At 25.2% G+C, this 19,927-nt stretch overlaps 1 protein-coding gene across 1 annotated transcript; it reads right to left on the bottom strand.

The window, feature by feature from the left end:
• Positions 1-299: 299 nt before the first annotated feature.
• Positions 300-18,280, bottom strand: LOC136090812 (uncharacterized). Its single transcript, XM_065817786.1, has 14 exons — positions 17,810-18,280; positions 16,906-17,002; positions 16,273-16,395; positions 15,997-16,061; positions 14,791-14,842; positions 14,635-14,702; positions 14,031-14,082; positions 13,605-13,669; positions 8,630-8,699; positions 8,493-8,545; positions 6,512-8,108; positions 6,339-6,404; positions 3,675-3,779; positions 300-591 (listed from the first exon to the last, which is right to left on the bottom strand). The coding sequence occupies exons 1-14, from the start codon at positions 18,278-18,280 to the stop codon at positions 461-463; spliced, it is 3,015 nt and encodes a 1,004-aa protein (XP_065673858.1). The 3' UTR covers positions 300-460.
• Positions 18,281-19,927: the final 1,647 nt, after the last annotated feature.

Here is a 19,927-nt window from a genome sequence, read left to right as displayed (position 1 = left end):
ACCTAAAAAAACCAAGTCACTTGGTTTGTTTAGGTTTTGGTTGGTATGTTTTTTACAAAATAAAAAGGTTAAATCTTTCACTTCAACATTTTATAAATAACAATATCTTAAAAATACAACTTGTAATCAATTGCAATTACAAAAATTTAAATTATTAAATTTGTTTAAAATAATTTTATCTTTGTTTGTTTATTTATTTGCTATAATATAAAATACTATTTATTATATTTGTTTATTACACTATATTTATTGTATTTATTATAGTATGATTAGGTTTAAAATTAAAATATTTTCAAAAAGATATTTTTAATTATATAGTATATATAATATAAACATCATAGATTGATAAGCTTAACAAGATAGAGTGTTTCTAATTTGATATTATTGAGCTATAGGTGAGTAATATAATAAAAAATGATTAAGCAATGCAAAAGTGTATCAAGTCTTCAGTCTTCAATTTCTACATGTTCATAATTTTTTCTCGATGTTTTACTACATTGCTCCATTTCTTCCTCTCATTGTTTAATTTTGTTCGTATAGTTTTATATGAAAATGGAACAAGTTCTTGAAACTTTTCTATATATTTGCGATCTAAATACATAAATCATAATATTTAAAGGGATCCCAAACCTCTTAGACATGTTGTGTTTATTTTAAAGAGAATGATAAAAAAATGTTTGGGCTAAATTTTTTTGATTAAAACAAAAGAATCAATGCATACCAAGAAAATCTAGTTTTTCTATTTTAGTTGGAGCTTGCCTTCTCTGTTTTGTTGTAGGCCAAAAAGTCAGCATATGCCACACTCTTTGTTTCTAAGAGTTTCAGTATGTGACGTCATTGATTTTTTTTGTTTATGTAAAAGATCGATTATGCAAACAAACAAAAAAGTCAATGACGCCATGTACTGAAACTCTTAGAAATAAAATGGGCTTGAATAAATTATCAAGTCTGTAGATTGCAGCATGTATTATGCAGTGTTAAGTTTTTTATGTACTAAGTATTTTTAAGTTTTAAAATACTTGCAAAGCAAAATTACAATACTTAAAAACCACCAATAGCAATAAATCTGAGTAATTAAACTCAAATAACATTGTTTTACCAATGAATTAAATGTAATTTTATTAAAATAAATTTTTATAGTTTCATAAAGATGATTTGAGCTTCGTGGTTTCATGCTTAACAGCGTAAAAAGTTAAGGTTGTGCCTTTTATATATTCAATATCTTTATCTTCGATGCAAATGTTTTTTTGTTTTTTTTTGTTAAAACATATGCATTGAAATCCACAATTATGTTACAAAGAAAGTTATTTTGTATTAAAAAAATCAAATTTTTTTAAACAAGTTATTTTCAAAGAATTCTTGACATCATGAACCATCATGAATATTATTTGCAAATAATGTTCATATTTTTATATAGTTAAAACTTGAAAAATACTGATATTTACTCATATATAATACAAAAAAACTTGAACTTAGCTAATCCTAATATTTTGGATACAGTTGTAAATGGCATAAACTTAACTGCAAATCATAACCTGTCTAATTTCATAAAGCATCTTTGATGAAAGTATATATTCAAAAACTCTAAAATTTGTTTTGAAGAGAATAATAAACTATTAACTGCTTCCATTGATAAAGAAAACTCTGCTCTTATCCAACTGTAGTATCTGGTAGACCCCAGGTGAATTTGATTCTTTAAAGTAGAAAAACAAAGAAAAAGAAATATTGGCGCAATTAATTGCATCATATTTATCTTAAGAACTATTGTTTGCATCAGGGTAGTGCTTGCGCCAAGATGGTAAAGAAAAAGAAGCTAAACCTGTTTTACAATTATCCCAATATATGAGTTGAAAACTATTACTGGCCATTTTTTAACACCTAAATACTTTAAAACTCATCACACTACTTTCTCTTGGTATTCTGTTAAAAGCTATTTCAAAGTCTACAAATTACATTTGCAGATTTTTTTTTGTTTTTCTAAAGACATTCTTGCCTTAGCTTGCCTTACAAGAAATATAGTTTCTATTGTTCTCTATTTCTTGGCCTAAAACAACCTAACTGCATATGATGGTATATTCACTGGTTCCATGGGCACCCGCAGGATTTTTTGATGCTTCAGGTAGGACACTTTCACACATTGTGCTAACTCCAAACTTCAGTATGTTCATACCTATGCCAAATGAGGAAGCCTTGCAAAAACTTGGGTTGGTGGAGGCCCGGGAACAAAAAAGCCCAAAATATTTCCACGCCCCCCTCTTCCTCCTCCTCTACCCAAACGTGAGGGTACTAATGTTGTAAATTTTTTAACTTTACTATCTTAAACTTAATTTAAATTTATCAAATGATTTTTAATTTTGTAGAAAAATATTGTAAGTAACAAAAGTTACGACCATGCGAATTTTCCAAATCCCTCAAAATGAGGGGGGTAAAAACTTTGCAAGGTCATAACTTTAAAATCTGGTAATAAATTTAAATTTAGTTTAAGATAAAGTGGAAAAATTTACTACATTAGTACCATCACGTTTGGACAGGGGCGACAAATGTTTTAGGGCTTCTTTGTTCCAAAGCCTCCGCCAACCCAAGATTTTGCAAGGCTTCCTCATTTGGCATAGGTATGAGCATACTGAAGTTTAGAGTTTGCACAATGTGTGAAGTGTCCTATCTGAAACATGAAAAATCATGTGGGGGTCTATAAATGCTTCCTATTTAGTCAGTAACGATTCTTTTTTTAAATTTCATTACTTTTTCAAGTAATTTTGTTTTTCTCTTTAAACCATATTCTTTACCTCCTTTGTAAATCTTTACTCTTCAATTTTTCCTCTGATCATTTAGAATTTTATTTTTAAAAGGGCTTCAATTGTATTTTTTTAACTTTTTAATCCAGCTCTTAAACAATCTAAATATCTTTCAATCTCTTTAACAATCTTAATATACTTTTCAACAAAATCTCTTATTTTTATAAACATTTTTTTTTCCGCTCAGAGCAATTTTTTTCTCTGAACCTTTTTTGTATATGGTTTGTTTTTTATTTTGTAAAGCTAAGTATTTTTATGGTACGCCATCACTAAGAAAATTACCATCCTAGGTTAATAAGCTCCTCTTGCCCTTATCTCACAAAACTAAGGTTTTTATTTCAAAATATTTCATTATTCAGATGAGTTGCCTTCACCATTACTAAAGAGCCTCATTTGTCCAAAAATACTTTTCTTTTAAAATCAGTTATAATCATGACATTATATAAGCAGATAACTCCTTTTAGTAAGCATTGTAGTGCTCACTAAAAGGAAATCTCACAAATTTTTTTTTCACTTTGAAGTGCTTAATAAGTGCCCACAAAAATTTATCCCCAATAAATAATCTTTAATAATAATAAAGAAGATGATGATGATCATAATATCAATAACAATGATAATAATAATAATAATAATAATAATAATAATAATAATAATAATAATAATAATAATAATAATAATAATAATGATAATAATAATGTAATAAATAATAAAAATGTTCATAAATTCATCTTGATATTGTTTCATTTGTTTTGTATCAATGCATTTGTTTCATACCAAAATGAACTCCCCATCCAAGCATGATTTTGTCTCAATATTAAATTATCAAAAAATATTAAAATAATAAAAAAATTTAAATAACAAAAAATTTTAATATCAGACCTGGCCATCCTGCATCTTTGTCTAAGTATTTTTCAAACCATTTAACAAACAAGGTTTCATAATGAACTGTCCAGCGACAATATAGCCTATTTTTTTCTTTACGTTCTAAAACAAAAGTAAAGAATGAGAACTTTACTTTTGATAATTTTATAGTACAAAAGTTTAAATGAAATAATTTTTATTCTCTAAAAAAATGCAATTGAAGTTTTCCTAATACTAAGGCCAAATTTTGATTAAATTTGCTCAAAATAGAGAGAGAAAAATTTTTTCAGCTTACCAAAATTTGAATTTAATTGCACTAGTTCATTTTTAGCATTTTTATCTGAAATTGAAAATTGAGGATCTAAAATGTTAGTAACATTTATTTAGGTTTTAATAATTTAAGTTTTTAATTTATAAAAATTTAAGTTGGTTGTTATGACTCCTCAATTTTTTTAAATTTAATAATGTAGCTTTTGATTTATCTTTCTTATTTTCAGCATCACATTTTAAGTTATCTGACTCATATAACAATTCATCGTTGTTATCATTTTCTAAATAAAAAATATATTAGCTGTTTATTTTTAATTTATTTAAAGTTATTATTTCTGTAAAATTCTTTTCAATTTACTAATATTTTACTTTAATTAATTACCTTAACTAATTTTCACTTATCGATTAGAATAGTATTTGAATTATGAAATAATTAGAGTATTTGTTTTATCAGGGGCGGAATCTTATGGTTGCCCGGCAGCACGGGATGACCTGTTTACTCAAAGTGCAACTTAGATTTTGAATAAAATGTCTTTTTATTAACTAACAAACAGTCTCGTCAGCCCGGCGGGATGACCAGACAGTTTGTTAGTTACAAATGAGTGTTTATTAATAAAACCCGATTTTAAACTAAAGATTTTATTCCTTGTGAATATTTAAAAAAAACCTTTAAAAAAGCATTTATAGTACGCAATGTTTAAAAATAAACATAACTTATACACTACATGTAAAAATGAATACGGTGCAGTGCATTTTGCATAGATCATCCAGGTTATATTTTTAAAATCCAAAAAATTGTTTGGGTAAAATATCCAGAAAATAACTTTAGTTTAGACTGAGTTATATCCAATTTTTTTTTTCAAATTTTTCCTAATTTTTGTATGAGTGATGAGTAAAAAAGCCTAAAAAACAAAAATATTACACAAATATACACCAAAATTTATATATATGGTAAATGTTTTGGGTATCCGGAAAACTGAAAGTTTAGAAAAATATCAGGAATTCCGGAAATATCCGGAAAAAGATAATCCCTGATTATATAATTTTACTAAACACAATATAAAGATGCCAACTTGAATTAAGTTAGACATGCACGCAATTCAAAATGTTTCATAGTGTGACTTAAAGATGTTTTAAAGAAGGTTTTTAAAACATTGTTGTTGCATTTTGAAGCATGTTTTTTTTTTTATTTCAAAACGCAAATTTATTCCACAAAATGTAAATGTTACAGTCACATTTTAAATTATGTTTTTTTCTCAATTCAAAATGAATTTCAAAATTACAATTTCTTCCAATTTAAAATACTAACATATCATTTTTTTAAACGTATTAGTCACATTTTGAATCATATGAATGTGTACATGAATCATAATAAATTTGAACCTTTTGTTTTTCATTAGTAAGATTTAAGTATTTATTTAAAATTTGTCAAACAAAATTAACGTAATAAAAAGCATTATTAATCATGCATGTGGTAGTTTTTTTTTTTTTTTAAATAAAGCTTCATAAATTAAATTACATTAAAAGCCTAATGTTTTAAACATTCAAATCTGATTGAAAATTGAGAATAATTTTATTTTTTTAATAAAATTATTCTATTTATAGAATTATTTTTTTATGAAACTCTTTCTATTTATAAATTGTTTTAAAGAAAGTTTTATAAAAAAGTTTTATAAAAACTAAAAAAAAAGTTATTATTTTTATAAAAAGTTTCTTTTTGTTTATGGCTTGTAACTTGTTTGCTCCACGCTATTTTATTCCTCAATATATTTTTTTTTTATTAATAATTTATTTTTTATACAGTTTATATTAGTGGTAGAAGTAACAGTTTATATTAGAAGTTTTAGCAGTAAGTCTTATAAGTTTTTTTTTTCAGTTTTTTCACTACAGAAAAAATACCCAAAAAATAAAAATATAGAACTACTGATTATCATAGCAGATGGCTCAACTAGGAAAAAAACTGACATTCCACACCAGGTGATATATAAAAATATATAAAAAGATTCTTATATTATGTTTATTACATAAACAGTTCACTTTTTTAAATTATTTTAAGAACTTTTTTTATACTTGACATCACTCTATTTTTGCTAGGTTAAGTCTTGCTGGTGCCATATATTTTGTAAAGGTTGTATTCTTTCAAAATAATTTTTATATTAAATTATGTTATTAAGTTACTGTTCTTTTTATAAAATTAACAAAAAATGAATTTGTCAAATTACTTATTATATTTATATAAAAGCAATGGTAAAACATCTATTGCAAAAAAGTGTGAAATATTTAAATTATTTTCTGAAAAGAACATCAAAATTGACATCACAAATTGTTTAAACAAATGATGCACAAGATTTTAAAATTGAAAGATTAGTTAAATTAGTTGAATAAAAATAAGCTAAAATTTTTTTACAATACCATAGTTGTTAATAGGTTGCATATGATCTATTTTAGCAAATTTAGCTGGATTTGCACATAGTTGACCTAAAATATTTTTAAACCTAGTGTAAATATCTAACCTTAAAAAGTAAATAATTAAGGCTATTATAATAAATGTATAAAGAGTAAAATTATAATATTGAACTTTATACCTATATCAAGGCTAGACAACCTTAATCCAGTTTTTGCAAGCTGCATTATTGCAGGTGGTGCTTGGTATATGTGTTTGTTTATGGCTTCACTATGACCCATATGGTCATAAAACAAGTTTCGTTCACTATCTGTCATAGAAACCGAAGCCATTAAAGTACTGATTCTGTGTCTGTTTGTAGTTGCAGTAAGTCTTTTTTTGTTTTCAAGGGGTAGATTTTGACAAACACTAGTTAGTGCATGCCACCCAGAGCAATGGCTTTCTGAATTTTTTCCACTTGCAAAAACGTATGGATTTTCGAGATGTATTCCAACATTCATTCTAATTTTAATGTCTGATAAAATTCGCATTGCCTCTATTGTGTCTAGGGGAATAAAAATTGAAACATCTCTGTTTCCCTTTCCAATTTGATAAGCTATCTTGGTCTTGCTAGTATTGCTATCACAATTGTCTCTTTGTTGATCCAGCCACACCTCTTCATTAGCATCCTTCCAATCACTTAGAAGCAATCTTGCAGGCTCACCACCCCTTCTTGCATTAAATATTGTCAACCTTGTAACTGTGCAATTTCTTAACAACACAAAGTAATGCAAATCCCACAAGATAATTTTGTTGTTAACAATTTTTTTAATAGTTTCTATTGTGTAATTTCTAAGAAGTTCTATGTCATTTTCACCTGGCAAGTTAATTGGTTTTTTGAGTTTTCTATTTCTTCTTGAAACTAGAACATAATTTGCATCTGCAAATATGTTGTCCTTTTCTAGTTTAAAAAGTTTTAAGAAATTACAAATGTCATCTGCTACTTTATCGTTCTCTTGGGCTAAAAAATGTCCTACAAGCTTTTCAGCTGCATTTAATATTAAGTAGCATAAAGCATGTTTTAGTCCTGATTTTTGTTCTTCATTTTCAGTTGAAGTGTAATTTGAAATAGCTGATGAGAGATGTCTAAAATTTAACCTTAAAAACATGTCTGTTGCATTGTTGTATACAGATTTAATTTCAAATTTTTTAAAGTTTGTATACAAGTGGGCCAATCTCCTCATATCTGCTCTTACTGATCTTCTTACTTCATTTTGTTTATCTTTTTTTCTTTTTATTTTATTATAAAGACAGGATCCAATCATTAAAATAGTTTGATCGTTTTTTACAATTTTTCCAATTTCATCATCTCGTAGTTTTTCAATTATATTTTTTTTAAAATCTTCACTTAAATCTTTTATACAATTATTATCCATAGATGTAATTGGCAAATGGATTACAGAGGTGCAAGAGTTTTTACTGCATTGATTTTGGTGTCTTTTAAAATATGTGCGAGCATAAAATCCAAAACATCCTGTGCACATTACAGGTTCAGCGTTTGTTTTAGAAACTCTCTCCCGTAGATAAGTTGGATTTTTCTCTGATAGCTGTTTTCGGTTATATTGCATAATACCAGTTTTTCTAAATTGCTGAAAAAGTTTTTTCTTCATAATTTTGTTATTTGGTTTTATATTAATAAGTTTTTCATTTTTTTGGTGCTTATTCAAAATGTGTCTGTTCAACTTGGTATGCAGTTCACCACAAAATGGGCAGACTCTTGTTGGTGGTTTTCTCCTTATCTTTTTAATAAATTATAGTAAGTTATACAAAATGTTTTTAAAAAATCATTTAAAAAAAAATTATATCACATAACTTTTTGAAAAAAATGGTGAAAAAATGGAGTGTACACATCGACTAAGTAAGTTTTAGGCATAGTTTTTTTTTTTACAATCAACATGTAGATACATCAACTGAGGGTTTTGGCTTGGTCAGATGCTGTTTTAATTAAAAGAAAGTCTTCTCTAGATTTAAAACTAAAAAAAAATCTTGTGTCACAATATCGAGAACCCTTCCTCCCTTAACCGTGACATAATATATGGACAACCCCTTACAAGATTTTATAAAAGTAACTATTTATATTTCTTTAACCTATATAAAACTTAAGTAAGTTTAAAAGTTATTACCTTTTTCAGTTGTGATTTTGATATAGTTTTTTCAACGGGATCAACTTCTAATTCTAAGATGTAATTTTAGTTTAAAAAAAATTATATTTACTTAGTTTTTTACACCTTTTCTAAATTAAGTTGATTAATAACACTACCTTTATTGTCTAGATTGTTACATATTAAAGGAATATCTTTCTTTACAACTGCATCCATATATTTTTTAGTCTAAACAAAATATAAGCAAAGGTTAAATTCATATACAAAGGTTAAATTCATATTATTTTTTTTTACTATACCTATTATCATCTTTTTTCTAATAATAATTTAACCTTATTAACTCCAAGCGATTAAATAAAAAAAAAAATAGAGCCAACTAAATGCAACCACAAAAATTTAAAGAAAATTTTTATTTTAAAGAAAATTGTTAATTTTTGGTTAATTTACATTTTTATTTATCAGAAGCAAATACATAGATACAGCATGTTGAAAAATGAACAAAATTGACAATGTAAGTTAATTTCTCCCAGTGTACTCAGTGGTAGTGTCATTACTAATTTTTTTAGTCTTATTATCTATTTTGTAATTAGATATTTGTAATTAAGGTGATAAAACTGTTGTCTTATTTTTTCAGTTATAGAAAGATTTAATGTATCTCTTTCAATATATTTTTCAGTATATTTATATCAGTATATTTTAGGAGCTGAATTAAAAAACACCACATCATCTTAATTTAAGTTAGTTTAATTAGCTACAAATCTATATATCACAGTAAAATTACAAATGATAAAAAGATTTTTTTTTAAAGTATTTGTTAATAATATTAACTATAAACAAATTTTTTTTTCAAAGTTAATAGATATCTGAAGATATATTTTTATTTAATTCTTTTGATTTATTTAGTTGTTTGTTTGATTTAAATATATAACTTCATGTTAATTTAGTTAAAAATCAATTTTTATATATTTAACGCAATTTATGTAACTTCAAGTTTAGACTAGGTTAACAAGATATAGCTTACGCTAGCCCCCATGCTCTCTTTATTGGGTTTACATTACCAAAATTATTATCTACTGCAAAAAAAAATACTAAGAACTTATATAAAGTCCGTTTAAATTATTGGAGGTTTTAAACTAGCAAGAGTTTCAAACTCCTCTATTAGCTTTTTTAACTAGTTGAAACAACTTTTTTTAACAATAATAGTTTTTCAAAGCATTAAATATATTCTAAGAAAATATTTTTATTTCGATTAAAACACTTGATTTTTTTTTGTCATTTTTATATTTATAAACTTATTCGTATTTTTATTTATGGTTTTCATGGTATTTTTATTTATTAATTTTCATGGTTAAAATTTTTATTATCAAGCTATTGTAAATTTTAAATCAATTTATTACGTTTTTAACAAAAAAAAAAAAGAAGATTGAAACTGGTAGCTTGAATAAAAACTTACTCTGTAAGTGACTTGTGTTTCATACATTTTTTAACTCTCAAGCATGTTTAAAGCATGTTTTAACTCTCAAGCATGTTTCAAGTATGACCCACATTGTAAGTGACCGGGGCCCCGGCTAAAAACAGAGGTTTTTGCAAACCCGGCCCCGGCAAAACAAATACGATTTGCAGGGGTTACTAGCCGGAACTGGATTTTTGTTGCTGTTGTTGTTGCTGTTTTTTTTTATTTTGTTCAAGTTAAAGTTTGTAATGAAAGTTTAAAAAAATATAAGAAAAAGTCACAAAAATAATATATACAAATATAATATAATTCATAAATATTTACAATGACAATATAAGAAAGAACAAAGTAGATCAGATAGATATATGGTGTCTTTAAAAGATAGGAAAAAAAAAATGATCTTAGAGAGAGTATGAGAGTAGTATTTATATTTATAGTGTGTATCAGAGAAGATGATAATAATGCCAATGATTAAGATGATGATGATCATTATCATAATCATCTTTATCATCATCATCAACTGTATGCTTGAGGATGATCATGATGATGATGATCATGATGATGATGATAATGATGATGATGATGATGATGATGATGATGATGATGATGATGATCATGATGATCATGATGATGATCATGATGATAATGGTATTATGATGCTGATGAAGATAATGATAATGATATTATGATGATGATGATCCTGATGATGTTGATGATGATGATGTAGAGATGATGATGATGATAATGATGATGATGACGATGAGATGATATATATACCTTTATATAAAATATATCATGAATTTTAAATAACAATAATATATTTATAAGGAATATCAATAGTAATGCAGCCCCGGTCACAAACCCGGCCCCGGCTAAGTTTTATCAAACCCGGCCCCGGTCAAATATCAACCCCGGTCGCTTACTAGACTCACAGTTTGTAGCCTAATTAGATTTTATTACAACGTTTTGTTACTAACTATTTCTCGCGACTAAGCAAAACCATGAAAATATGTTATCTTATAATTATATTATGCATGCTATATATGATTGTGTTTGTTTTACATATATGATATGTATGTTTAGATATATAACAATAACCTTACTATTAACATACAACTTATATTTGTCTTGATTGGGTATACAACAATATTTTTATATATCTTATTAAATCAATGGATAATAAAATATTTCAAAAAATTATTCAAGATGAACCCGTTGGAGGGAGAATATTTATATTGGAAAAGAATGTTACAAAGGTATATAAAAAATTTATATAGTTGTTTAGATTTTTTTAAATAAGTGTTACTTCTTTTTGAACATATGATTTTTGTATAAGTATTATAAAATGTCATATTTACCTATTATAGAATCTTATATATCAGATGACCAATGGTCATCTGAAAAATAAGATTTTTTAACATGCATCTGTTTTGTGCAAGAGCTAAATAAAATTATAACTTAAAGTGAATTCCTAAATAAAAAGATAAGTAACGTATTCTGAAACTTTCTTATTTTTGTTTAACAATTACCTTTTTTTTTAATTTTATGTAGACCGTTTATCTCTATGAATTTTTGACACCAGACAATTAAAAGTTAGAAATTAAACAGTTAAGCATTTAGATAAAGAAAAAAGATATCATTAATAAAAAAAAGTATTTTAAGTGGTCACAAATTGCTATTGTCTGAAAGAAGTTGGCAATCTTGAAATTTTTGAATTAAGGAAATTGCAATGGTTTTTTTTTAGGTATTAGATAATTATTGCTTGTTAAATTAAATAATTTTTAAAAATAAAATATTTCACTTATAACTATTTAGTTGTAAATTTAAAACGCCAGATTATTTAAATGCTATGTAATCAATGAGTTGAAACTTAACTTACAACTGATTTTAAACTTTTTTATATTTAAATTACTTGCAAACCAACGTTATTGAAAGAAATTTATTTTTCTAAATCTATCTTTGAATTTTCTTAAATTTTGTATATTATTTTTTGTGTAATTGAACATGTCTTTTAAGCACTCACTAGGACTAGTATTTAAAGTTATAATTTCCCAAAACTAATCAAATTACCATCAGACTAATTAAATTTTTTTATTTTATTCAAAAAGTTGTTCAAAAACCGTACTATATAGAGTTAAATTAAAAAACTGTTCTCAAAGCATGATAAACTTTACTAAGAGTTTTATTTTTTAAAAAGGCATTTTTTTAAATTCATTATTGTGATTTTTTTTAATTGACTATTTTTGAAACGTTGGCAAAATATTATAAAGATATTTTTGTTTGAAAGTTAGTGAATTAATTGAATATTAAATGTTAAATAAAAATAAGTAAGACTTATTTTTATTTCAAATAAAATACTTATTTATATTTAATATTTATTTTAAATGAATAATTATTTTAAATAATTTTTTTTTTTCATAATTATATATATTAAATAATTATTTCAATCAAGTATTAAATAATTATTTCAATAAAGTATTATATAATGCCTTGTTTATGAATCGTTTAGTTCTTTGCATTTCAATAAAGTAGTTATAATGCCTTGTTTATAAATTGTTTATTTCTTTGCAAATCAATGTTTAGTTCTTTGCAGTTCAATTCTTTCCAGTTCTTTTCAACTTCAATTGAGTTCTTTTTATTATGCAAATGTAGTGGTTATTTACAAAATATGACAAAATTTAACTTTTAGTTGAAATTAAAAGATTATTAGTACCTTGTGTACTTTAAAAATGATCTCTAACACTAATTAGTTTACACTATGTTACTCTATAAATTTTTAATGATGTTGAAATTTTTTTGTAATGTTTAGCATTTTTATTTTTTATGATATAATTTTTTTTTAACTTTTGAATTCTTTTCATTATTTTCAAGTCTATATTTATATACAAATCATTATCACCATAAAATTTTCTATTATAATCTATCTTCAAAAAAATTAAAGAGGCAGGAGGAGAGCTGCTTTTTCCCCCACAAAAATCAAACAATCCAACAAATTTGAGTTGATTCAACTCCTGTTTAATACGTTTTCTATAAGTCAGATGCCAAATTTTATCAATTTTTTCAATCAGGACTAAGGGCTCCAAGGTCAAAGTTGATAGACTCCAGAATATTCTTTTTTTTAATCTTTAATTAAAAACTAAGCTAAACTAAACCTAAGAGAATTTAAAAAAAAAAAAAACCCAAAAAATAAAAATAAAAAAAGCAGTTTTTTTTTCAATTACATGTAATCTTATTTTTTATAGATGTTTAATATAAATATTTCAAAATTGTTTCTATGGTTAATTGTATGAACAACAACAACTTTAAACAACAGTTTTGTTAAAGCAAAATTAGTGCTAAAACTAACGTCATGTATCCTCAAATTGTCCTGTCTAAACACTCTGTAATAAAAAGTACTGGTTTCTACCACCATTAAAATAACTTTTTAAATGGTGGCAACAGTTTTGTTTTTCTAAATATGGTTTAAAAATTACTAATAATACTGCAGTAAAATTAATTTTTTATACAATATAAAAAAATTAATATTAGTCCAACTAAAGTTTTTTTTAAGTTTCTTATTTCAATTTTTGCATACTCAAACATAAACAAAATGTTGTTACACTCAAGTGATGAAATAAAATTAATGTAAATAAATAAAACAGTTTCATTATTTTGTTATCTATGTTATAATATACATAAACCTCTGTGATTGGCAATGCAGGTAATGTTTCTTCCACTGGAATCTTTTTTTCGATACCTAAAACGGCTAAATTGAATAAAAAAGATTAATACCTATATTGAAATTAGATCTTTTTTTCAAACTCATTTTTATGATTCAGTTTCAATTGTCCTCAAATCAACTTCATTTGTTTAAAAACAGTTACTTTAACAGTTTTTGTTAAAATATTTTAGTGTTAATTTATAATATAGTACTTAATATTATTTGTGTGTGAAATAATACTAATAATACTAGATAATAATACTTAGTGTGTGTCTTGTTAGTGTGTATGTGTTGTGTATAATATAGTACTTAGTATTCTTTGTGTGTGGGATAATACTAATAATACTTAGTGTGTATGTTGTGTTTTATTACTTTGAAGTATTTATGAAAAAAATTTAAACTATACCTTCTTTGATTTCTTCAACCAAAGTTATGTTTTTTGAAGAACAATCTTGATCCTAATTTATTACAAAAAATTGTTTTTGAGCCAAAAATATATCAATAACTTTATCTTGGTTAATTAAGAATACTAAATCTAAAAATCGCATCATTTTTTTTTTGTTTTTAAACTAAATCCTAAACTGATTTCATATATTATACAGTAGTGGTGTAGTGGTAGAGACTAGCTTTGTTTCAGTGACGAGCTGAGTTTCTCAGGCATTCCATCTATAAAATTTTTTTTTTAGTTTAGTTTTTTTATTTTTTTATTCTGTGGTTACAACCCTTTCCCAGCTCTTTAACTTTAAAACACAAACCTTTGTAAAATAGGCAGCTGTTAAGCCAATTAGTTTGGCCAAGTTACTACCAGCAACCCAATTACAAGTTGGACCCAGTACTACCAGTGACATAGTAACAATTGAACTTGGAACTTCTTTGCAAAGCAAGGGCTTGACCACTACTCCACTATTATATTGACCACAACACCACAATTACATTAACGTAAACATTAATGTAACATACAAATAAAATTAGAACACTTTTTTTGTATTTCAAGCTAAACAAACTTAAACCTCTAAGCTTGTATTATGAAATGACGAGTTAGATATTGCACATTCCACACAAAAATCGATGTTTAAATCTGTAAAACAGTTTCAGAAAACAATATTTTTCCATGTTATGATTAATTCCTAAACTTTTTTCTATAAAAACTTTTTTAAAAGATATACCTTCTGATGGTTCACTATCTGGTGCATTATTTTTTAATGTAGAAGAACAAGCCTATATACATATAGATATAGATATATATGTAAACAACTTTAAAATGTATTCTACAAAATAGAGTGCTCAATGTTCTTAAAAGAACAGAGCAATTATAAATTAATTTATATATTATATATTTACGTATATATATATATATAAATTAATTTATATATATTTACGTAAATAGGTAAATATGCATTTATTTATTTTCTTTGTTGAGGATAACAGGATATGTAAATTTAGGACCCTAATATCAATAAAGTATCTTATGAAAACTCTATTCATAAGTACTTAGCAATTTTGAAATCCTAGATTAACATTTCATGGGTTTGCTGAACATATGAACATATACTTTTTCACGTCTTTTTTAGTTCTGCTGTTATCAATTTGATGTTGTTTTACCAATCACAAACTGATCAACTGAGTTAATGGCAGAGTTGGTAAGATTGATTTAAACTTGTAAAGATAATGCACAGCTTTTGTTTTACTTTTAGAGAGTTTGCTAATTTAAATTCTGTCATAATGTTATCATTGAAATCTGATTGCCAGATTAATTAAACACTGCAGTTTTTATTTTAAAACATTTCTCAGGAAAGCTGTATATACACATATACACATATGTGTATATGTGTATATACACATATGTGTATATGTGTATATACAGCTTTCCTGAGAAATGTTTTAAAATAAAAACTGTATATGTGTATATACACATATGTGTATATGTGTATATACACCTTGGTGAGATAAATGTGATGGTCCTCTATCAACTGTTATCTAGCTCTTTAACTCTATTTTTTGTTTTGAATGTAACTCCAACTTAATAGTGGTTGCTTGCAGCTTTGTTGAGAGTGAATTTGATTAGAAAAAAATAATAAGAAGAAGAAGCAGGTTTTACTTTTCTGGTCTCTGTTATAAACGTGTTTTAAAACTTATTAATATATTTTATAAACATATAAAACAGGTCTTGGGCCCTTAAGAGACAGAAACATAATTTCAGGAATTAAATTTTAGTCTATTTTTAAATATATTTCATACATCATTTTTACATAGTGGTTTACCTTTGATTTATTTCTTTTTTGTTGTTTTCTTTTAAACTCCTGTAAAGACGTAAAGAAGTAGATGTCAAAAAAAGTTTAATATAATTTTTAAAATGTATTTTTAAAATTTACCTCAGGATGCCATGATAAATTATCAACACCATAGAAATACAGTATTTCTTCATTTGGTTCAATATCTTTTAATGCAAACAAGCATAATGATGGAGTGTTTTTGATTAAAACTTTTTTCATCACAGCATTCGGAAAATATTTAGAATCATTAATGTAACGTCCAACATAATTTAAATGTAATGTGGCATCAATACTAAACAATTTCAACAAAGTTATTATGTTCTCACCATCAATTTTTTTAACACAGTATAATTCAATAAAATTTAACGTAGCTACCAGCGTTTGTTTCTTCGTAATATTTTATTTTATCATTTATTTCCTTTTTTGGCACTAAGTCTCCTCTATATTGAGCAATGAACTGACCTTTATAAATTTTTTCAAAAGAAAAGACGCCAAAACCTTTATTTAAAAATGACAAAGATAAAAAGAAGTTTTAACAGCTCTTTACAAATCATAAAATAATTTGGAAAGCAATACTGTACATTTTATTGGTACACCTTTAGCATTTTTATTTGACTTTAGGACACCTTTGGAATTTTATTTTATTTTTATTGGGACATCTTTGTTCTATTATATATATTTATATAATATAAATATATGTGTAAGTGCGTTATCTCAAATTGCCACTTCGTTTTGATTTGGCTGCTTTTTTTTCTTTCAAAAGTTCCTTAAGGCATATAATCCCTTGTTTCTCCTATTTTAAAAATGTTAATCTATTTTTAGTATTTCCAAAGAATCATAATTTTCAATTGTTGTAAGCAAAATCAAATAATTAAATAAACAGGTCCTTTATTGTAAAAATTAGCTTTAATCATCCAAATTATAATTGAAAAAAACGTTGGAAAAATATCAAGTTATGCAATTTTATGATAAATTGAAACACATTAATAAAAATAATACTCTATTTACCTTTTGTTTTGTCTATTAGTTTTTTGTATAAATTCTCTGGGTCTTTTTCCATTTCTATATAGCTCTTTGCAGTTTCAATTGGAGAAAGGCGTCTTTTCTGTAAAAAGTGTTTTTGAATTATAATTTTATTATTATCTATATTTTTATATTAATACTTTTTTTAGAATCAAATTATTAAATTAATTTTTTTTTTGACATAAAAAGCATTTTTTTTTTTTGAATGTTGCTTCAAAGTGTTTTAAAGGTATGTTTTTAACACCAAGTTATTTTGTGTGTAAATAAAAATAAAGGTGGGGTTAGTATATTTTAAAATGGCATAAGGTATTAAGTTATACATAAAGTAAGTTATCCCAAAAAACAATTTTTTTTAGTTTTGGTGGATTCAAAATATCTGTTATTTGATAAATATTAGATCAATAAAGTATACCAGAAAAATGAATTTTTATGCTCAAAAGCTTAAGTGTATTGAATTGTTTTTAAAATCTAAACTTTTAACAATAAAAAAAAAATTAATTTATAAAAATTTCTAATTATGTTCTGAGTTAATTTTTTATGATTACATCATTTATTCAAATTGGTATAATAAAAAAAACATATGTTTTGATACAGATGTATGAATGTTTTGTTTTACTAATCAGATTCTTATTAAAATGCACCCTTATCAAATATGTTTTAAAAAATCCTTCGAAAAGGGTACACTTATTAAAGTAAAAATGTGTTCCTTTTTTTTAAATTTTTTTTAGAATATTAATTTTATGTCATATTCATATATTTATAACATTCTTATTTTGTAAATTTTATTGTACAACTCTTAGGAAATGTGTTTTTTTTTATCAGAAAGTCTCTTGGAAATCTTTAATATGTAAAAATATTTTGATAGTTACAAATTAAAAAAATCATTTACACTTTTCATTGATAATCTTTCTTCTGGTGATGATTTCCAACCTAATTTTATTGCTTTTGTTATTTTTTTAATATCTTTTTCATTGTTTTTGTAAAGAAAACTAAGTATACAAGTATCTGGTCTTTCATTGTTTTTAATGGCTTGGAGGAGTAAAACATCATTGATTATAGGAAGATTTTTTTCCCATGGCGAACATAGGTTTGACAAAATTTCAAAACTTGAAATAGAAAAGGCATAAATGTCAGTTAACACAGAAAGTTTATTTGTATTTCGATCTAAAAGCTCTGGCGCTACATAACATATTGTTATTCCTTTTAAGCTGTCATTGATAGTGCATGTGACTGTGTTTTTTATTGTTGTCATATCACCAAAATCTGATATTTTTATTATCAAATTTTGAATGGAACCACAGACCAACATGTTAGTTGGCTTAATGTCTCTATGTATAATGTTTTTTTCGTGGAGGTACATTATTCCTTCGCAAGCTTGCCTTCACCAATTAGCTGGTCAAAGTTAATTGATAGTTCTGGGATTTCCAGGTGTTGCACTTTTTTTTCCAATTCGCTAATTTTAAAAGTAAAAAAACTCATTTTTTTTCAGATACAAACTGTACAAAGTTAGCTGTGTTGATAAATCAGGTTGCTGATCAGACAGCTGATGCACAATCCAAATAGCTAAAGAAATAAAATGTCATATTCAATTAATAGTATTTTCAATCATTGAAACATCTTAAAATCATTTTTTTTTTAAACATGTTAAGGTGAATGTTTATAAAAAAAGAAGCTAAGTTTCTGCTATTTTAATAAGCTTTATATATTTTGGGATTTGGTGATTTTTTTCTTGTTACAATATAGGGTATTTTTTATAGAAAAATTTCAATTTATAAATCCAAAATAATATTTTTTTAAAAACACACATAAAACTATTTAATTCAAGTGTGACTTTTGGTCAAATGCGCATTTTTTAACAGCTGTTTTATCATAATTTCAATAGGATTTAATATGCTGTTATTAGTTTTTATACTTGATTTATAGTGAGAAATAAACAAAAAGCTCGTTTTCGACATCAAAATTTGCTGGGTCAAAGATTTTCGAAGCCTGTTTACACTGAAAGTTTTTGTTTTTATCAGTGACTGAAGTAATTATTTTCTAATTTTTAAGGCCTATTTTCACTGAATTTTTTTTTAGTTTTTAGATATAAATTTTTTGTTGATAACAATTAAAAATTAATATATGGGGGGTGGGGGATCTTAATAAACTTAGGATGGATGGTTTAATAACTTTTGGGAAATTTATTTAATTTCCCAAAAGTTATTAAACTTTCTCCCTCCCCCATTTTATCAAAGACTCAAGATTTTCTTTTTATCTATTATTTTATATATTTTTATCTTTTTGTTTGATTTAACTCTACCAATTAAAAAAAAAATCAAATATATATAATGATCAGGTGAAAAGATAATTGTATTATTACCCGACTAAATCAGCTTTTAGTTTGTTTAGTCGGTAATAATAAAATTTTTTAGTTACAATTACATTTTTTAGTCAGCCCGCTTGCATATTTTGAAACCCTATACATACTCTGAAAAAGCAGAAATATGAGCAATCTGATTTGCTGATTTTGAAAGAGAGGCAAGTGCGCTTTTGTTGAAAAATATAATTAAAATCAAAGCAAGCAGATTTAAGAAATAAATTTCAAAGAAATGATAAACTAAGTTTATCAATACAAGTCTTGTTTTATTTATTTTATTTTAATACTCTTTAGAGCATTTAATATCAAAATCAATCGGTATCAAAATCTGTTTGAACAAGAGAACTTTTACTCGTAAAATCTCAAATTTTTAATAAAGTTTATCTGGTCATGGAGATTTTATCTGTTGTTAATTGTATGCAATAAAAAATGTTTTTAAAATAAATTAGAAAAAATCTATAAATGTGTTTCTCATAAAATATATTGTCCTTGGCCTTGAAGCATACTCAAATACAAAGTTTATACACAGTTTTACCAGACTACTGGTGAAGATATGCAGTTTTACCAGACTACTGTTGAAGAACTTTATTTATTTGATTATAAAGTGTCGAGCATTAGAGTCGTTGATTATAAAGTGTCGAGCATTAGAGG

This window comes from Hydra vulgaris, chromosome 14 (assembly GCF_038396675.1).
Source record: "Hydra vulgaris chromosome 14, alternate assembly HydraT2T_AEP".
NCBI lineage: Eukaryota > Metazoa > Cnidaria > Hydrozoa > Anthoathecata > Hydridae > Hydra > Hydra vulgaris.
This window is presented reverse-complemented; position numbering and strand designations above follow the sequence as displayed.

What these genes read in the sequence shown, in the direction of transcription:
- LOC136090812 (XM_065817786.1), bottom strand. Translation starts at nt 18,280, where the DNA reads ATGTACCTCCACGAAAAAAACATTATACATAGAGACATTAAGCCAACT. An exon ending in AAAGATTATCAATGAAAAGT is followed by an intron (nt 17,003 to 17,809) that starts GTAAATGATTTT and finishes CACTTTTTACAG; the next exon opens with AAAAGACGCCTTTCTCCAAT. An exon ending in CTGCATTGCCAATCACAGAG is followed by an intron (nt 8,700 to 13,604) that starts GTTTATGTATAT and finishes TATTTTGTTTAG; the next exon opens with ACTAAAAAATATATGGATGC.